The sequence below is a fragment of the Pseudophryne corroboree genome, chromosome 11 (genome assembly GCF_028390025.1).
Source record: "Pseudophryne corroboree isolate aPseCor3 chromosome 11, aPseCor3.hap2, whole genome shotgun sequence".
NCBI classification, from domain to species: Eukaryota; Metazoa; Chordata; class Amphibia; order Anura; family Myobatrachidae; genus Pseudophryne; species Pseudophryne corroboree.
The window spans coordinates 232,404,836-232,419,371 of NC_086454.1; the positions used below are offsets into that span (position 1 = coordinate 232,404,836).

The 14,536-nt window shown below is 42.1% G+C and overlaps 1 protein-coding gene across 1 annotated transcript in view; it reads right to left on the reverse strand.

Annotated features, from left to right (window-relative positions):
- Positions 1-7,843: 7,843 nt before the first annotated feature.
- FTO (FTO alpha-ketoglutarate dependent dioxygenase) overlaps positions 7,844-14,536 on the reverse strand; it is a 646,271-nt gene continuing 639,578 nt past the window's right edge. The window contains exon 9 of the mRNA XM_063945290.1: positions 7,844-10,460. Coding sequence (XP_063801360.1) covers positions 10,310-10,460 — 151 coding nt within the window. The 3' untranslated portion in view covers positions 7,844-10,309. The remainder of the gene's footprint in view (positions 10,461-14,536) is intronic.

The window sequence follows — 14,536 nt, forward strand, 5'->3', positions numbered from 1 at the left end:
ATAAGCTTCTGTCATGTTACCGGCAGTGCTTGAAAAATTATAGGAGCTGATTAGTTGGTACTTTATCTCTCTCTACAGTTTGATGCATCTGAGTTTATCCTTATAACGTAGATTCCAGATCATGACTAGGAAGTAGAGTACTTGGATGCTCCGGGTGGCTCTGCAGTAGCGCCACTGGATGCAGGGTGCCGCCCTAGGCACCCTGTAAGCCACATGGAGATGTTGTGGGGCAGCGATGGTGCCGTCTCCAGGGTCGACGGCACTGCTCACAGGCCCTAGTTATGACCCTTGTAGGAACATTGTTGTGTTAAACCACCTCTAATTAAATCCAAATTATAAACCATAATCCAACAAAAGCTGGAACAGTTTCTAAATAAATCATGTGACTTAATCTGAAATGAATTCAGCAGGAAAAAAAGGTACTTTTGACAATTAGAAAGAAACATTTAAAAAGCCAATATTTGCAACAAGCGTGTCAAAATGATTGAATGTTGTTAATGGGTTAATGTTTTCTCATACCTTGTAATTTGATGACTATTCATGATGATGTTACAAAGACTGTAATACATGTAACCTCTAATATAACTAGGCAAACATACCATGTGGATTGGATGGAAATGTCAGTCTTGTTCAAAGTATGTGACTTTAGGAATAGTGAGCACAGAGTAAAGTAATACTCTGGGAGTTGTGTGCTCCCTTTTTAATGGTACACGCTAGAGACACGACATGGAGCCACAGTCATACACACTTACTGTCAATGCTCACCTAATGAGTTACATGGAGGAACCAACGGGATTGCATTAATCGTCTGGTTTGGGTTGCAGCCCGATCTTACCCCAGCTATGATAATCAGTTGTGACAAGCTCTCAATGTGATCGGAAACAGAAAACAAAGTCTAAACCCTGTAGGCCTATTCTTCTCCGCACTGTAACGGCCAGTCCTGAAACAGCAAGCATGCAAAAGCTCAAAACCAGGTCACAATTAGGACACTTATGTACTAAGATTAACTCTTACTATTCTCAAATAAAGGACCCAAATAGGTTAAATAAACAAAGCACCGATCCGTACTGTGACCACTGGCAATGCAAGCAGCTTGTCCACTGTCATGTTCATGGTTTTTACACACTATAACAATCTGTATGATCTGTATGCTTAGTGCTAATTAAGCTGTATTCAAAAATGTGAAGCCTGTGTAGTACCTAGCATTCTGTCCTATAGTATTACTGGTCTTCACACACCCCATACCTTAATAATAGTTAATGCCGCTACTGTGTATCTGTAACAACATACATCAGTTTATTAGGATCCTGATGAGTTCAAAGACTGCATTACAGTATTCTGAATATTCGTTTTGCATACCAGAATGATACATTCACTGTATGTAGGTAACAGGTACAAAATGTCTGCCTCTTCTGCATCCATTTCATAAGCCCATTCTAAACCCTATGTTTCCCGAGGAGTGTGACTCAACCAAAGCTCTGCAGCGGTTCATATGGAGGTAGGACTAACTTAAAAGTCACCCCTTATGGTTGTGGGTGCTAGGGAGGAGGCGGGGCTTTGTGCATCATCACGTCTGCCTATGATGACATCATTAAGTCTAACCCCCAACAGAATAAGCATTGGAGAGCTTTTAAAGCCAGTAAATAATGGAGCATTAAAAGTTCTCTCTCTCCTCCATCCTGCCACCCACATACTCAGGGGTACCCTATGTCAGATAAGGTAACGTCTGAGAATACTCCTGCAGTGTAAAAATCATTATGAAGTTCAGAGATGACGGAATCTCTTTCAACCTGGTTTCAATAAACTCAGAAGCATCTTTAATTGAAAGAGGACAGTCTTTCAGATGATATGGGTAACATGTAGGATTTCCCCCTGTACTGATGCATGCATAGCACGTCAGCCACACGTGCATTACGCTTGCCGGCTCCAAGTCTGGAAGTAAAACGTTAGCAGTGACTATCACTTTGCCTCTAATCCTTGCGTAGCTCCATGTCAAGTGATAGTCATCTTTATGACGTGGCTCTATCTCATTGTCACGTGTAAAACTAGAATAAGTATCTTCTGCACGATTCTTTACAAATATTTAAAGAAGACTTCAGCCTTTTTGTCAAATTATTCCATCAAAAACCAAACCTTAACCTTAAGAGCCCTTTACAAAAGACAGAAGAAAGGAACAAGGTAGAGAGGAGTATAATGAGCATTGACCCCATTTACACAGCACAAGGGAATTCAGGACAATTTAAGGGCGAGATCACACTAAGTTAAAACACCTAAGAATATATGCAGTGTACTTATTTATGTACATTTATATAGCACACACATATAGGGGGTCATTCCGAGTTGATCATAGCTGTGCTAAGTTTAGCACAGTTACGATCGTTAACTCAGACATGCGGGGGGACGCCCAGCACAGGGCTAGTTCGCTCCGCATGTCAGTGCCGCCCCCCCCCCCCCGCACAAATACAAAAGCATCGCACAGAGGCGATGCCTTTATATTTGAGGAGTAACTTCCGGCCAGCGCAGCTCCTGCGGCTGGCCGGGAGCTACTCGTCGCTCCCGCTGGCCGCAGCGGCTGCGTTACCGCCCCCCAACGGTCTGGCCACGCCTGTGTTGGCCGGACTGCTCCCCCTAAACGGTGGCTTAATGCCGCCGTTCAGCCCCCTCCCGCTTCTGTCTCAGAGGTGATCGCTAGGTAACGAAAGCTGCCATGCGGCACCGGCGCATGCACAGTTCCGACCTGATCGCTGCGCTACGACAAACTGCAGCGAGCGATCGGGTCGGAATGACCCCCATAGTGCAGCACTGTACAGAGAATATGTATCCACTCACGTGAGTCCCTGCCCCAATCCCTGGCAGAAAGTCTGATAGCTTTCAATCAATCTATGCTGCCAAACTTTTTCCTGTGGCCCCTACACCAGTTTCTACAGATTTTATTTATATGGCACCACCAAGCAGGGGTGCATCTAGAGAGGAGGAGGCCAGTGTGCTAGTTCCATCTAGGTCCCCTCTTTTCTAGCCGGCAGTGCTGTAGCTCTGGGTACTATGGTCACTAGGGGGGATGCAGTTAATTTGCTGGCAGTCGGGATCCTGGCGGTCAGGATACCGACGCTGGAAACCCAACTGCTGACAATACCTACAGCCGGAATCCCACCTCACAGGGGCTATTCCCACTTGTGGGTGTCCACAACACCCATATAGTTGGAATAGAACATGTCGCGCATGCAGCGAGCCAACGAGACCGCATGTGCACCACACACTGCACCCATTATAAATATGCCTGTGCCACCAAGTGTCTGTAGCGCCGAACTATGAAAGTTACAATTATACACACGAGCAATACAAGGGGCAGTGATTTATTTAGACAACAGAGTGACAGTTAATAAAGTAGTACTCAATGACTCAGGGCCCTGGGAAGGGTGGGCAGAAAGGATCAGCCACTGACTGCAAGTAGGAGCTCACAGGAGACAAGGATAGTGCAGTTTGAGCACAAGAAGGTGGAGGACCCTTGCTTGTGTCAAGGGGCCCATACATCACCAATCAGAATTTATTGTTTCACAGATCCTGTTATTTCCCCCCAAGATTTATTGTGTTTGCAATCCATCTGACTTGCCCATATATTACAGATATTTTTCAATGATTTGCAGATCAATGATTTTCAGTTAAGCAGATCTGCCAATCTTGAAATACTCATCAGTTTACTAGAAATGGTCTGCAGATCTGCTGATTGTTATCCATACACTAGCAATCTACAGTCCTAATTGTTCTGTGAAATTAAACATGTTGGAAAATCTGATTTAACAATCCCAACCGATTTGTGGCTGAAATCTGCGATCTTTCAACCCCATACACTGCAAATTTCTTTGCAAAATCATCTGCAAATTGACAAATTGCCCCAATCGATTTTTGATGTATGGGCCCCTTTAGTCTGTGGGAAGTATAACTGTGTGGTGAACAGGACAAAGGTAGAGTGCACGAGATAAGAGTGTGAGGGTGGCTATAAAGGCCCATATAGATGGGCCGATGTGGGAGAGATGTGTGCTGAGCGAACCGCTCAGCATACATCTCTTCCGCCGCTCAGCACAGCGCGATGTGTGCTGAGCGTGCAGGGGAAGACGGGGGGGGGGCGCTCAATTCACCCAGCGGGTGAAGTGAGCGACCCGCTAGATTGGCCTGCATGCAGGCCAATCTAGCAGCCGCGATAGCGATGCGCGGGGCTGCGCATCGCTATAAGGGGTACACACAGAGCGATCAGGCTTAAATTCTAGTCAGATTGCTTAGAATATCGCTCCGTGAATACCCCCCTTAAGGCTCTTAAGGCCAGTACTGACAAGAGATGTGTGCTGAGCGATCTTAACACAGACCGCCCAGGACACATCTCTCCCCCAGCTCAGCACAATGTGATGTATGCTGAGTGAGGGGGGACGGACGGGGGAGCCAATCTAGCACCAGGCCAGGCTAGCACCGGCGGTAGCGCCGCGTATCGCTATCACTGTGGGGGGTACACACGGAGAGATCAGTGCTTAACTTCTAAGCAATCTAGTCAGATTGCTTCTCTCCGTGTGTACCCCCCTTTATGGACAGATGCTTTATCAGAGACTTTGGGGTCTATTTACTAAGCCTTGGATGGAGATGAAGTCGCTGGAGATAAAGTACCAGCCAATCGGCTCCTAACTGTCATTTTTCAAACACAGCCTGTGGCATAGTAGTTAGGAGCCGATTGGCTGGTACTTTATCTCCAGCAACTTTATCTCCATCCAAGGTTTAGTAGTAAATAGACCCCTTTATCTTGGACAGGTGCTTTATCTTTTAAAGAATGCAGGCGGGTAGGAAGTCAGAGAGAGCGAGTTCTAGAGGACAAGAGCAGCATGGGAGAAGTCTTTGATATCATTTTAGGGACATATGTTGTGCAGAAATCAATACTCTTCCATTTCTGTGATATTCGCCCAAAAAAAAAAAAAGTATTGTGAAATTGAATATTTTTTAATTAACTTTATCACACCATGAAACCTCTGTACAAGATATTTGCCAGAACATTCCAACCTTACTGTGTCATATTCAGTCTACTAAGCTACTACTGTATGTTACCACACGCTGGTTAGGAACGACTCCTGTAAAGTTAAGCTTTGACACAGGGCAGCTTTGCAGCAGCAATTTAATCTTTTCCAAAGTTCCAACATGTGCGTTGACAGTCTGTAATTTGTGGTGACGCAAATCATGTTCCTATTGTTTGAGAAGCTGAAATCTGTCCTTTTAAATTTGTCTTATTACACATCCCAGCACAGCAATAAGTTGCCAGAGAAAAGTGGGACAGCAGAGGGTGTCAGCATTGCTAGGACCGCGGTACAGTACAATGAGCAATGTGGCAATTGTTTTTTCTTCTGCATAACGAAGATGAGAGCTGGCACTTGTTAATTAAGGAGGTAGATACTAAGAGATAAAGTTCAAATTATCTCCTTTAAAGCAAAGCTTGCTAAAAATAAAAGTTGTTCTGAATAATAGAGCATGTTATTCCATTTGGAATGCGAGTAGCTTCTTCCTAATTGGAGTTTTATGAAGTGGCATGTCTTTTGTTCTCCTGTAGCAATCGTTTACTTTAATATGATGATGAGCGATTATTATTGCTAGGTCAGACATTTGAATCCAGTGATGTATAAACTATTGATGCTTCCTGGCTAAATTGCAATTAGTTACATTAGCATAAGTGCATGCTGCATGCCTGCAGTGGGTACTGAAGCACACCTGCTGATGTACCTTTTACCGATTGCTTGTTTACTTTGCGGGTTGTTGTAAATGAGGAAATGAGATACTCTGCTTCACGTGGAATACTCTGCTGACCTCATTTCCTTTTAGAACTCACCAATTTCTGTCTTGCGTCACTCCGGCAGCGTTCTCTAGGTTGGAGCTACCACAAACCTGAGAAAAACCAGTTTGCCACTCCGAGAAACTGTTCTGAATCCGCAAGCCAGCAATATTCACATGAAATATGACATAACATACGGGTTAGCTTATCTATATTTATTGCCATGAAAGAATGCATCTGAGCTAACAGCAATATAGGGCAGGATGTACAGTCAGATGCAGAGGGTTTATAGAGGGATGCATAGGGTTTATAGGGAAGATCCCCGGTGGGCAGACGCACCCTGTTTAGTTTGAGGACATGTGGTCCTATTTATAGACATAATGAATAAGATGCAAAATAATTTGCATATATGAAAATTACTTTGCCACTTAGCCTGTGATTGCAGATGATCTAGTGTATGCTCTGTCTGACTGCTTGGCTGACATATAACATTGAGTGAATAGTGATTGGGATACGGTTGGTGTAATAAGCAAGAAAATATATCTTTCTAAAGAATTATATAGTTTCCTAAATTCTGAAGGTGTATTATATAATGTGCTCATAACATTTAATTTTATTTCTTTTTAACTACCCCTTGATGCTGGACATGCCCACTATCTGGAAAGTCTTGGGGGGAGGGTGCTGCTGCCATGGCCCATGGCTAGGCCTTACACCTCTGGTGCTGCCCAAGTGGGGCCACTAGTACAAATTTTTCCAGGGCCGCTTTTTGTTCCCAATCCGCCCCTGGTCAGATGTATTCTGTTTTTGATACTGATATAAAAATCTGCATTTTCGTACTGTGCATGCGCATAAAATAGGTTCTATCCATATGCGGATGTGGTCACATCTCTTTCTACTTAGAAGTTGAATTGAGTAATGAAGAAGCATGCAAACGTATGCATGTACAGTAGGCGGCTTACCAGTGAAGACCTGATCGGGATTCTGGCGTTCAGGATCCTGACCGGATCCCATTATAAACATATCTCAACTCACTAATGTTTCATGATATTATCATGAACCTCCGGGAGAAAAACATCATCGGTAAAGGGCAACAGTGGGTGGATGCGCATGCTGCAGGGTCCTGTGCATGGATAAGAAGTGCCACGCATGACAAGTGCTGATGAAATGACTGCAAATATTATTCTGTTGTGTGAGCAGTTTATCAAAAACAATATGACAAGGATTCCATAGAGCAAGATATTACAGTTATACTGGCATCGCCCATTTGCGAGTTCAGTGGTGCACAGAGCACAGACAAGGGACCACTGTGCAGTGGAAAAAGGTGATATTGGCAATATGTTCAGAATGGTTTTGACAAATGGATTTGTGTACTTGTAATACCAATGCAACAGCTCTGAGTACTTGTTGTCAATAGTGAAATGTTCTGGTGGTTCCATAATGTTGTGGGGTACAACTTAATGGCATGGAGTGCATGCAGTAATTCCTTTAGAAGATAAGATCACTGCTAAACACTACATAATGGTACTGAGAGCTCAGCTTTCCCCGTGCTGCAGCATCTTTCCTGTTGGGAGTAGTGTCTTCCAAGATGAAACAGGCCAACCACAGAGCATGTGTGGACCCTCACCAGATCTAAACCCAATGGAGCACTTATGGTGTATTCTGGAACAATGGCGCAATAATCAATTTGGAGTAAGATAAATGACTTTCTTGAGCATGAATAGTGCTGCATCCCTCCTGACCAGTTCCAAAGATTGGCCAACTCAATGACACGGTACATACAGGCCATATTGGCTGCACATGGTGGCACAAAGTCCCGGTAAGTGGTTTATACTGTTGTTGTGATCCCCTACCAATATGCTGTCACTACTAAAAGCATAACATTTATTTAAGATTTGTTTGGTTTTGACATAAAAAAAAGTAGTTTTCAGAATTGGCAATGGAGCAGACATAAGCATTTGTGTGTGTATGTCTTAATGTGCCCTGATGTCACATGTGTCAGCATTGGGTTTACTCATTCTAGATATAAATAATGAAAGCACCATATTCAAATTACTATTTATTAACTCTATAAAACAAAGCACTATGATGGATTTTTAACATATTGCAATTTAGCATTCCATATCAGGTTAAACATTGCAGTGAGACAAAAGCTCCGGGGACTCTTTGGTACGTGCTTAGTGGCTTTGCTGTATCTTCACATTTTTTAGGATATGTCAGAACACTGCTAAGCCTAAAGGCACTTTCAGTTGAATTTGCTTTAGGCAGCCTTAAGGCTTAGCACTGTTAAGTACATATAGCACAAAATCTATTTAGAAATACCAATTATGCTGGCATGTTGTTATTTTGTTTTGGTTAAATGGGTCTTGTCCCTACGAAATGTATATCAAATAATGACAAAGAAGGTGATGTGACTCCAGGATTACTGTGTACTAAATGAGATTTCTCGTTACATCAATTTAACACCCTTTAACCGTGTATATAATCCATGGGCGTTTTAACAGAGGAGGAGGGCCGTGTGCAACCTCCTCCCTCCAGGCCTCCCCCTCTGCAGCCGGAACCCGGTGACCGCAATAGGGTCTGAGCACTAGATGGGCACAGACTCTATTGCACATGCACAAATCTCTGGGTAAATTGCGCAGTGGATATTTTTCCAGAGATTTTCTTACTGCGCATGCAGTAACTACGGGAAAATGTCCGCCACGCCATTTTCAAGGAGATTTGTGATACATGCTGCCGCTGGCAGGAGACTCCGGAGAGAGTATTTAAAAAATGGGTGCAAGGTGCGCGGTGTGGGTCCCCCTGGACCCAGGGGCCCCATGTGTACCACACACACTGCACCCATTATAGATACGCCACTGATATAATCTTAGTACTATTACTGGGTATTACAAATGACGTATTAAACATAATTATTTTATATTATTTAAAACAATAAGAAATTAAAAATATTACCCAATAGTCAAATATTATCACATAACACCATGATCACTTCTATCACTAGCACATGGGAATCCATTTACGGTAACATACTATTTATATTTATGTTTTACCTCTGAATAAAAAAGTAGCCCCATAAACAGTATTTACATTTTAGAGTATGTATATATATATATATATATATATATATATACACACACACACATACAGGTTGAATATCCCATATCCAAATATTCCGAAATACGGACTTTTTTGAGTGAGAGAGTGAAAGCTTTGTTTTTGATGGCTCAATGTACACAAACTTTGTTTAATACACAAAGTTATTAAAAATATTGTATTAAATGACCTCCAGGCTGTGTGTATAAGGTGTATATGAAACATAAATGAATTGTGTGAATGTAGATACACTTTGTTTAATACACAGTTATTGAAAATATTGTCTAAATGACCTTCAGGCTGTGTGTATAAGGTGTATATGTAACATAAATGCATTCTGTGCTTAGATTTAGGTCCCATCGCCATGATATCTCATTATGGTATGCAATTATTCCAAAATACGGAAAAATCCCATATCCAAAATACCTCTGGTCCCAAGCATTTTGGATAAGGGAGACTCAACCTCTATATACAGTTAGAATTTTAATAATAGGGGGTGCTATCACTGGCAATAAAGATTATAATTGATCATACAGAAAAGGGAAAGTGTAAAGCTAGAACATAAATGGTATCTTAATATATACACTGTTAAAAAATAACAGCCTTACCTGCAGGCAAAAAATAAAAAATAAATGTTGGAAATTGTCCCATTGGGCTCAATTTACAACCAGAGTCTTGAATCAACACTCTTACAGCTTTCTTCTAGATGTACTAAGACTTAGAGAGTGACATAATGGAGAGAGATAAAGTACCAGCCCATCAGCTCCTTAGTGCCATGTTGCAGGCTGGGTTTGGAAAAAGAAGCAAATTGGCTGGTACTTTATCGCTATCCACTTTACCAGTCTCCAAGGCTTAGTGCATCTGCCCCCTGCTGTGACCTATTTCATCACTATGAACCCACGCATACATCAGAATTTGAACATTTATGTTAGATGGTGGAACACTTTTATTCCAAAAAGCACTGTCTTTAAGTCCGGTTGTTTGCACACAGGCTGGTAACCAGAAGTGGTCATTTATGGTCACTTACAATGCTCTTCATCTGTAAACAATTGTTTGAAAATAAAGATAAGTAATTCTACCTCCAGAGTGTGGAAGGGGATAGGTGAACACGGAGGTGGCAGATAGGAATGTTTGGGACACTTAGGAGATGTATCAAGCGGTATAAAAAAAGTGGCGTAGTGAACCAGTGGAGAAGTTGCCATAACAACCAATCAGCTTTTATGTAGCATTTAACAAGTATATGCTATAAAATCAAAATATATTTCTTTAAAACTAATTCATTCATTTTGGAAGTTGTTATATAAGATGTGGCCACTGTTCCTATTAATCACTCCATGCATCATCCCCAGTAGCAGACCCATCCAGAGTACCCATAAGATAAAGCATGGTGTTTTGAGTGGTGAACAGGCTTCTCTTTCAGTTCTCTTCTCTTGTCAGGTTTTCCAGCTGTGACAATATACTGCCCAGGTCAAAAGGCAGTGGCATGGACAGCTCGCCCTCTTTCCAGTAAGGGTAGCACCGCGGCATTTGATCCACAGGTAACGACTTGGCTAATCTGCATCTGCACCTTTGAATTAGAAGAGAAAAAAACATTTATGAGATTGATTTCAGAAACATCTGCCCACGAGAACTCTACATGGTTTTGCAAACAGTGGGCTTGATTCAGATCCCAAAGGATCTGCTGGCCGTGTCGCAAAGTACTGATGTTCGATGCTTTGTGCATGTGCAGTACAGGTCCTGCATTGTCGGAAGCAGAACGGCTGCAGACATCAGTTGATTGAGTCTGCAGCCATTTGAGGGTGGCAAGGGGGCAGCGATGTTTCCCGAAATCTTCCTGGCCTCTTTGTAGGAACTGTGGCATCTGGCATGGGTTACGCAGCTGATCAATGCAGCAGCACTGGATCGCAAATGTATACAGGAGGCGTCTACCTATACAAGACGCTTCCTGCTGCAGTACCATATCTGTGGATCCTTGCTTCTACGCCCCTAAATAATACCAGCTTTACTCTGTTCTGTGACTAATAGGATATATCATAGATATAAATGTCTTCCAGTAAATGGCAGTATTAATATTGTTTGTATTTATGTAAAAATAGTAGCAGCTATTACATTGCATATAGCGTTTTTTCATGTTCCCATCCTTCTTCATTGGCTCAGTTCCCAGTTGCTGTAACTTTGTTGTCTTTGTAAAAGAGTGTACTAACTAATTGTTAGGTAGTCAAAGCCAATATAATCAGAGGGTGAGAATAAACAAAGTTCCTCGCAGGGTTGTGTACTGATGTTGCACATTTTTGCCCTATAGCTCAGTGACAGAGCTGATATTTTAGAGACCAGCAGAACACACAGAGCCTGCATTTCAGTCGCACATTATGGCGAAGTCAGATATAACTTTGCAATTTGTTTTTTACTGCGCATGCATCTAAACGCACCACACATGGTCCAGATTATCTTCATACAGAGTCACAGTGGCTTTTTCAGATACACACAGGGAGAAGAGTATTGAAAATGTTTTGGCAATCCTGGGCAGTGACTAGTCATAAGCACGTGATGGTCCGTCTATTATGGGGTTGTCACTTATGTGTTGCTGAAATGTTTGCATACACGGACAGAGATTAAGTGATCTCTCACATCAGTGGTTGTACTGAGACTAATATGGGGTTAGTGCAAGTTTTGATGACGTGACAGAAAGTGGCGTCTAAAGACACAGAGTACGATTGCAACGCCTAAAGATGCTGAAAGTGTGCGTCTCAGTCCTTGCACATTCAGACGTACAGATGTACAGCAGGGGAGGGCTTGTGGCACTAGTAGCATAAAGTTGCAGATGTGCAAGAGACGGACGCTGCTATGTGCGAAAGTAACTCAAGGGTCTATTTACTAAGCCTTGGATGGAGATAAAGTCCCAGCCAAACGGCCATGTCACAGGCTGGGTTTCAAAAATGACAATTAGTAGCCGATTGGCTGGTACTTTATCTCCAGCGACTTTATCTCCATCCAAGGCTTAGTAAATAGACCCCAGAGTTGCATGTGGTTCTCCATCAGTATTCAGAGTCGGCCCCATCCATGCGTCCGCACTGCCCCCATCCATCTGCTGGTGAAATGAACAGTTGTCATCATCATCATCAATGTGCATTTGTACCAGCCCTTACTGTGGTGAGGGCCACTAGTCTGAAGTGGGACAGATCTCTATACGCTCACCTCTGAATAGCCCATACTTCTGCCTGCACACAGCATGCTTATCCTACAGTCACGCATACATGGGGATCCAACTAACATGCTTACGAGACTGACTCACTCATACTTTCACATAGTTGTGTATACAAAAACAGGAGGTGATCTCTTGGGTGCAGATTACGCAGAGAATCACATTGTCCAAGTACTGTAATTATGATCATTAAATGCCTAGTGTTTTATTCAAAAGAACATGTCTTCTCCTAATGTGGTTACTGTATATCAAAAACATATATATTTTTTTATTACACAAAAGATCACGAGCAGAAGTATCATGAAGAGCATATAAAGGTATATAAACAGTTTCCACCAATAATGCGTTTCACAGGTCACTGCCCACTTCTCTAAATTAGGGAAATGCTCTGTAATAGGCATGTACTATGTTATAATAGATTTATAATAGATTTGTTTTTGTACCCAATATTAATCTGTCTTTTAAAATGTAAAATTTGTCATTATAAATCTACTATGACATGTCTAATTAGCATATGGCCAGATGCATCATTGCTTGGAGAGTGATAAAATGGAGATTGAAAAAGTGGCAGCCAATCAGCTCCTGCCATTTTTTAAACACAGCCTGTAAAATGACAGTTAGGAGCTGATTGGCTGGCACTTTTTCTTTCTCCATTTTATCACTCTCCAAGCAATGATGCATCTAGCCCTAATCTAATCTGAAGAAATGGGCAGTGAAATGCGTTGTTGCTGGGAACTTTCTATACCTTTATATGCTCTTCATGACATTTCTGCTCATGATCTTTTGTAAACCACAAAGCAAAAATGTTTTGATTTAACCACACTACATTGGAGCAGATATTTTCATTTGAAAAGAACACTAGACTATAAGGGTCCTAATGACTGGAAACTATTTACTGTATATCCCTTTTTATGCTCTTCATGATCTTTTGAATAAAAATAAAGTACAAACTACACCCAAAATATCACCTCCCATTTCTATTTATGCAAAGGAGATTCTGGATTACCCACTATCTGTAAGTGACAATTATTTGCGAAGACCTCTAACCTGAGAAGTGGCATGGATCTTGCACCCACAATTACAAAGGTGAGTGTGCAGGCCTCAATGCTACAAAGTGCAAGATCCAAACACAGATGGTTTTGTGATTCTCTTCCATTGTAACCTGATGGCTGGATACCTCTCTTCCTATAAAACAGCGAACCTGTCATTATTTATTACTTTGTGGTATATTCAATTAAAGTCAGATCCATTCCGACATGCATTTGTCGGAATGGATTCGACAGGACCTATTGACCTATTCAATGAACGGCCAAATCCGATTGCATTTGTCCGTTTCTGACAATCTCAATCCGACCCAGCAGCTACAGCAGCCTACAGGAGGATTGAATCACTGCCGCCGCTCATGGCAGCGTCCTCCCGGCTCCAGAAAGCGAGGTCCCACTTGCTGGAGCCGGGTGGACGCTGCCAAGAGGTCTGGTGGCGGTGCCCCATCCTCCTCCTACTCTGCTGTAGCCGCTGGGTTCCTGCTCTCCCCCGTCTCCCGCTGCTCTCCCCGTCTCCTCCTCTCAAGTCCTTCGTCTTCTCAATCCAACTTTTTTTAAAGTCGGATTGAGATTGTGGGAAAGGGGGTCAAAACCTGGTGGATTTGGCCCCGTTTCAGACAGAAGCATGCGGATCGGCGGCTTTCCGACAGACGGCAGCTTTCAAATGCAATTGAATACACCCCTGTGTCGCCTATTGGTGGGGAGGCATGGGTCTTGCACTTTGAGTCACAAATGGGAAAAATGTTTTTAATTATTTTTTCCTGTTGCATTTAATATCATTTTATAAACAAGATTTAATAGCCTAAACAAAATATAATAATGTTAGATACAATTGCGGCAGGTTCTCTTGTTTAACCATGAGAGCTGAGTGGACTGAAATACAGGCCAAACAAATCAATGTGCCTTCACTTAGCCTATTTAATAAGAAAAAAAAATAACATACTGAATAAAAATAACAAAGGATCAAATTATATGTGGAGTAGCAATGTTTGCACTAGTACAGATTAACGCAAATCTAGCAGCACGATACTGAAATAATTAGGTTACGAGGTTTACGATATACAGTGTACACCTCCTAAACACTCTTGAATTTTTTATTTAAAGGGAAAATGTTGGTGGATTTAAGAGTGAAAAATGACCACTATTATGGAGGACAGTAAGAAAATATCCTTTAGATTGTGAAACTGACTTGCCATAAAAAAAGAGATCACAACATTTTTAAGTATTTATTTTCACTGGAACAAGACTTTTAAGAGAACATGTACAATGCATAGTAATTACAAAAAACGGTTATGGAGGTGATGCAGGATCCATGAGGGACCTCACGTGTGTCTGTGTACTGTTTATCTGATGGGGATGTAGTTGGCATTCCAAAGAAAAGGGATGCCGGTGGTCAGA